Source organism: Montipora foliosa, chromosome 4, assembly GCF_036669935.1.
Source record: "Montipora foliosa isolate CH-2021 chromosome 4, ASM3666993v2, whole genome shotgun sequence".
In the NCBI taxonomy this organism is placed as follows: domain Eukaryota; kingdom Metazoa; phylum Cnidaria; class Anthozoa; order Scleractinia; family Acroporidae; genus Montipora; species Montipora foliosa.
This window is the reverse complement of record NC_090872.1, coordinates 5,748,467-5,755,169: the sequence shown is the minus strand read 5'-3', so window position 1 is coordinate 5,755,169 and position 6,703 is coordinate 5,748,467. Positions and strand designations below refer to the sequence as shown.

At 39.0% G+C, this 6,703-nt stretch overlaps 1 protein-coding gene across 1 annotated transcript in view; it reads right to left on the bottom strand.

The window, feature by feature from the left end:
- LOC137999625 (uncharacterized) overlaps window positions 1-6,370 on the bottom strand; it is a 9,958-nt gene extending 3,588 nt beyond the window's left edge. The window contains exons 1-4 of the mRNA XM_068845447.1: window positions 6,104-6,370; window positions 5,989-6,034; window positions 4,175-4,405; window positions 740-1,054 (exon numbers count right to left, since the gene is read on the bottom strand). Coding sequence (XP_068701548.1) covers window positions 740-1,054; window positions 4,175-4,405; window positions 5,989-6,034; window positions 6,104-6,244 — 733 coding nt within the window. The 5' untranslated portion in view covers window positions 6,245-6,370. The remainder of the gene's footprint in view (window positions 1-739; window positions 1,055-4,174; window positions 4,406-5,988; window positions 6,035-6,103) is intronic.
- Between the last annotated feature and the right edge of the window lie 333 nt (window positions 6,371-6,703).

Below are 6,703 nucleotides of genomic sequence, written 5' to 3'. Positions count from 1 at the left end.
CATGGGAGATAGCAACACATTAACATGTTGAAAACAAAGATGGCTGCCCAATTTTGTACGTTTACAAAGTCTTATGGGTCGTATCCTTTTCATAATACACTACAGGTCTTTACAATTTTGAGGGTTGTTGCGTCTGTTTGCATCCAACTGCCAACACTACCTAACATCTGCAGAACCAACAAATCCCAACAATGTTGGGAGTTGTTGCGCCTGTTTGCAAGGGGCTTTAGACTGCAGCCCTGAAAACAACAGACGCGCGCAAAAAACTGAGAAAATCATACTACTGTGCCGGAGGGTGCGGGTTAGAACCCAGGTTACAGCAACACCTAGGGTCTTAAAATAACTAAGGAGTTACTGCTATGGTAACCTTCATAATGACATCTGCGAATGCTTAGAATTTCTATTCGTGTTGGACAAGGATGACAAATATTAGCCCCAGGTCATCAGAACCCCTCAATGTTCAGGCATGAGTCAAACATAGGGTTCCCTGTGCTGTAGTCTGTCCTGTGACATATCATGGTTAGGAGGCTAAATACTCAGCTGTAACAAGCTACAGGTCATTGTAAGGGTAAAAAAGATGTGATGATGATGATGATGACGATGACGAAACACATCCCATGAAATTAAAGGCTGTAAAAGGCTACAAGGTACCTTGGAAGCAGGGGCAGAGCTTTTCCTTCCAAAGAGTGGCTTTATATTTACAAAACAATAACTAAGAAAAGAATAAAGCAACATGTACCAGAATGAGAATCCTGTCGCTTCCCAACTTCTTCAGGTCTGCAAACACTGTCAAACAACGCATGTATCTCCTTTCCTGAGCGAGTGGCAAAGAAGAAAACAGCTGGTTTGTCTCCAGTGGGAGATTCAGGTATGGCTTGGAATGCAAAACCTCCATCCACTGCACCGTATTTGGGCAATGAGGTGAAATTCCAGTGACCAATAAGACGATGGCTGTCCTTTTTAGTCAATGAAAAGAATGTGGAATAAAACCGCAGAACTGCTTCACCAGCCTTGATTTTCTGTTTATGTGGCACAATACCTTCAAATGATTTCTCTGTGAAGACAAGCCAAAAATATTATAAACAAGTCATTCAAAAAATCTCCTGGCCCCAATTGTTCGAAGGGTGGATCGCGCTATCCACTGGATAAAGAACTATCCACTGGATAGCACTAGCACTTCACATTACACTCTAATCAGTTAAGTCTGTTGAAATATAAGTGCTACATGGCAAACGTTTGTAAAAACGTAACCCTTCCTTGTACTTGTACATGTTGATTGCCATGACTTTAACATCTTCTGTTCCCACGGCCTGCTCTCGTCTGACCATGTAGTTCAGTCGGTAGAGCAGCGGTGATCTAACCCGAAGGTCGTGCGTCAATTCCCACCCTGGTCAGAGTTTTTCTCTGTCCTTGGGTGGTCCCATTCCCATTAGTAGGGCCACCGCTCGCGTGGTTCATATGGGGTACAAAACTAGCTTTTCAAATTACACTCTAATCCGTTATATCCACTGGATAACTCAATAGTTTTTCCTAGTGCTTATCTGCAGGATAGGGATTGATCCAGTGGCTAGCGTTATCCAACTTTTGAACAAAAGAGGCCAGAGCCTGTTCAACCTGTGGTCCTTAGACAAGCCAAGACTCTATTGTTAAACCCCCTGTTCTCAAATGGTGTGCAATATCCAAGAATACTTTGGAAGTTTCTTCTGTCGCGAGCTATCATCAACTATTCTTTTATTGCCAAATGGTCAACTTTTAATTAATGCGAAACATAAACAAAGACAAAATGCCAGCCTAAACTATCTGGCCTTTTGTCAGAGTATATACTTCGATTCTTTCAATAGACCTTTTTATCGATACAACTGCTATTTTAATTTCTATTGTTTTGAAACACATGCCCCCTGAGCATCCCATAATGTCTTTTAACCCCCAGGGTTGCTTTATTTAGTACTTTCAAGAGAGCAAAGAGACAGAACAGCCAGTAAAAGATTGTTGAAAACACATTCACATTTAACATTTTTTGCCCATTTAACCATTTATCTGTTTCCCACTTGTTCTGTTAGTTCTGTTAGTTTTTCCTTTCCTTTTGCTGGTAGGCAAGAGCAGTGGGATCCTTCCTTCTTTTTTCTAATGTTAGTCATGATACAGCTATTGGTCTCGAAATTTTCTGGTCAATCAATGAAAAAGGGACTGGACGCATTGATGGGGCACCTATGAATGGCGCAAACAGTTTGCAAACTGGACCTACAATCTTGGACAAAACTCTTGGGAAAAATTCTAGCTTAAGTATCATTTGACATGCACTTACAAAGTAGATTGGTCCTTCCCCCCCTCCCCCCATACCAATGTTGACAATTTGATGGGAATAATACTGTGCAAGCCTTTGCCCGTTTTTTAACCAACATTGGAATGGGGGGAGGGGGAAAAGTGGGAAGAATTTAATCTTTATCCCACAGACAAATGAGAGCGTCACATTTTCCCAACGAGTTTTGTCCAAGGTTGTAAAAATACGAAAATGAGAAAAAGTTACAACAGGTTTATTGCCCCACATAATCCTTTGTACCAAATTTTACACCATTATATGCCGCTTAATTTGTGCTAATGTCTTTTCAAAATGTGGGATCATATGTGTAATGAAAGCCAACTTTTTTTGTGACTTAACACTGGGGGACAGTGGGAATCAGTAAGTAACAAGTGACCAGTATGGTTTTTATTGGCGTTATAGAGCCACAAAAACGGCAAATATTGCCTTCTCAGCACGTAATGAGAAAATTTTTAATGGGAGAGATCATTGAAAAGTGCAACGTTGTGAAAATGTCTGTTTATAGAATTAAAAGACAAAGCATAGGAGAGAAACCTCATGCTGGAGGAGGTCTAAGTAAGCACGAGTATTCGGCAACAAGGAGTCATCATACGAAGTTTAAATGCATATGCATCTATGACAGGCCATATTGACATGATTGTATTTAAGAAATTAAGGAACGTACCAATTACCAACTGTTTATCGTATGTGTTATGTTCTTGAGAGAAACAGATAACGTTTTCAAGTTGGTCACGCAATGACATACTCGCGTTACAGTGAATACGTGTAACAAAAGGTACACAATAAAGAACATAAGTTCTCAATGTTTGGTGGAGTCACTTTTTGGGGTTTGCAATTTCACCACAGAATGAACCCAAAACAATGATTTAAGGCAGTTGGCTCGATTAACAGAAGAAAATGAAGTCATTTCAGCGGTTAACAACGATTAAAGTGCAAATCAAGGAGAAGACAATGACCACCTACTGTTTTCATTGCGGCTTCCCTGTTAACTGTTGAAAGTATCTGTTAATCACTGTTTTATTGAATGGTTGGTGTTAAGTTGTCTTTGTAATGATCCTCTGACATAGACCACAGTTAGAAACTTATCCTACGGTTAGAGTTTCAAAATATCTGGAACCTGGCGGAATTTCCCGTTAAAGTTCCTTCGGGGTTTGATAATTAAAATGAAGTGCTTGCCACCGCACAGTCAGATAAATACTACTTATTGCATTTGCAGTCTCTCTCTCTATGGGAGAACGTTTCTTTGAATTCTCTTGAATTAAAATCATGCCTATAGCCTTGCAACCAATCCATAACTAAGCAACTACAGTAAGTGGAGTAATCAACAACCTTCAGAACTGTCATACACACAATTGTCTTCATTTGGCAATAAACGTCAAGGTACCTTTTTGTCCCCAAAAACCCACATGCAACAGTCCAGTAACATTCAAACTAAATCAGTATGGGGACTCTCATGAGATCTACATATCAAACTGTCCATGGTCATTGAGACTCTTTGAATTTGATAAAATTCATGAAAGCATGCATCATACAAACTTGGACAAAACTCTTGGGAAAAATTCTAGCTTAAGCATCATTTGACATGCATTTACAAAGTATATTGGTCCTTCCCCCCCTTCCCACAAACCAATGTTGACAATTTGATGCAAAATATACTGCGCAAGCCTTTGCCCGTTTTTTAACCAACATTGGAATGGGGGGAGGAGGGAAAGTGGGAAGAATTTAATCTTTATCACACAGACAAACGAGAGCATCACATTTTCCCAACAAGTTTTGTCCAAGATTGTAGTAATACTGATCAAAATACATTTGCAATACAAACAGATTTCGCAAACTTTTGCTTCACTTAATCACCTTTTCCATAATAGCCTTGTAGGTTTGCTAGCCAGTGTGCCCTTTGGTCAATTGTCTCAAAGCTCAATGGAATAACATCATCTGTTGTAATGATGACGATAACATTGAAGTGCTTATCCATCTTGTTTAGGACTTGCAATCCGCTGAAGCCTTTAAAAGACAGACGTCCTTTTTCTTTCTGCCGAACTGCAGCAGTTGAATCTTTTGGGTACAAGACAAGATTCAAAACATCTGCAGATTAAAAAGAAAAATCGTGGTGAATAACATAACCTACACATTTCTGCAAGACTCAAAGGAAAGCTTTATATTTAGCCATGAAAATCCAATCACTAGATCTAATCCTGTCCAAACAGGCCAGTTGAATTCAATGAACATTCCACTCAAAAAATTGGGTTGTGTGCAAAGCTTTCCTGGCCCTAATTTTAGTAGATGTCAAAGCAATTCAAGTACTATTGTAAAATTGTACTTCATTTACAGACATTTTACAATGGCATTTAATTTAATTTAAATATTGCTGGAATTCATAATGTAAATTATGGAATAAAGCAATTATTAGCGACCCTAACAGGAGAATAATGCACACATAATTTCCACTAAGTAATGAAATACTGGTATTTATGAGGGTCTCTCAGGGGTTTTTGAGGGAGAAGAGAACATGGCTAATTTGAACCCCTAGGAGAACAAGGGAACAAAGACAAAACATGTTAGGGAATAAGGGAACATAAACCACTTCAGGAGTCAAAATTTGGAAGTAATTTTGGGAAAAAGGGAACACAAGCAACACCTGCCCCCCCCCCCCCCCCAACCCCCCAATCCCCTGGGAGGCCCTCATTTACTAAACAAGGAACAAAATATCATCAAATTACACCATAAACAATATTCATATCTGAAGTAAAAAAAAAACATAACCAGTAAAATAGAATAAGTCCAGAGTCTGTCTATTTAGTTCATATGTCTAAATAGGTGCAATTTTGCTTCCACGAAATAACCGACACGAAAATATCCAAAATGAAAATATCCTCAAGGAAAGCAGAGAAATGTAATGGACCCAACGAGCCTTTGAATTTGTTTCAGTTTTGCATGAGTCTAATTTTAAAATAGAAGGATTACAATAGTCACTATAATAAGCCAGAGAGCGGAAAACTGCTGTGTCACAAAATTTTTATCTGAAGAGATCCTGGACTGAACCGCGATTTCACAATAAAAATTGCAAAGAATGTGCTGTTTTGGCTGTTATCAAGAATTGTCCGGGGAAATTGACAAAATCGCATGACAAGTAAATGTCAGCGTTTGATAGGGCAACGCAGCAAAAACCGACAGCTCACTTATTTTACGCAAATCTGTCTCTGTTAAGAAATATTACTACAACGTAAAACCATTTACAATGACGTCAATCTCAAATAATCAGCGAAATTTGGGAAGAAAAATATCTGCTCGAGGCCATGCGATTTACGAGACAACCCACACAGGGCTACCTAATAGATTAAGTTCCAAGGAACGTCTTTAAATCAGCGACCTTGCAGATGAACTGCCCTTTTCGATCGTCAAAGATCAAGTTGGAATGGAACGAAGAAAACTTGGCCTGCATGAGCACAATAATTATTATTAACGGGTCGGAAGGTCTGGAGTATTAAAGACAATGCCTCCTAAATGAGAATAGGAAGAAATCGAGAGAGGGTTTTAAACGCGGTATCGCGCGTAGATGGGCTTCCTACAACTTGCGGGTGTGATTATAAGCAAATGGCAATTCAGATCACAGTCTACATATCATTAGAAATGACAGAGAATTAGATGTTTTACGCTAATTCCATTACCTGTAGCAGGATTCACTCGTCGCAAGACAGCCCATCTCGTCTTCCACTACAATCAAAACATCCTTGATTAACAATGTATATATGACACAATTTTCGACCATAACGCCAGCCTAACCTTTTTTCCTTTCCTGCACCGTAGTCTGCCCTCGACTAAGTCCATGTCTACATCCACATTGTCAGTTTTAGGTGCCCAATTTACCGTAAACTTTCCTCTTGAATCGAGATTTGTAACAAATGCGCGCGCATGATTCAACATTCCTTCGTGTATTGTGTTTCAAGATATTGTTCACTGATAATCTGCTGTTTGTTATGACATTTGAGGCAACCCGAGTGTATATAGCTCAATATTAAATAAAGTAAGTGGTATACTTCTCTACATATTCTACATATTTCTGTGTTTTTTCGCCATCTCCTTCCTTGGTCTGGCACCAACTTGAACAGTCCCCGATCCAAATTACACAAGTTGTATAAAAACACTATTACATGTATTTAAAACCATGGAGCATCCGATATCTGATTGTATCCATGTTTTTCTGAAACATCCTGCCTGACATAGCGTGGGAAAGCTAACACCCCTTATACATACATTACCAATACTTTTTTCACATACGCAAAATTTCTCCTATCTAATTATCTTTTTAAAAAAATCCCAAGACGGCGGAGGTCAAACGATATTTTGATTTTATTAAGACAAGTAAACAATTCAATACATTAG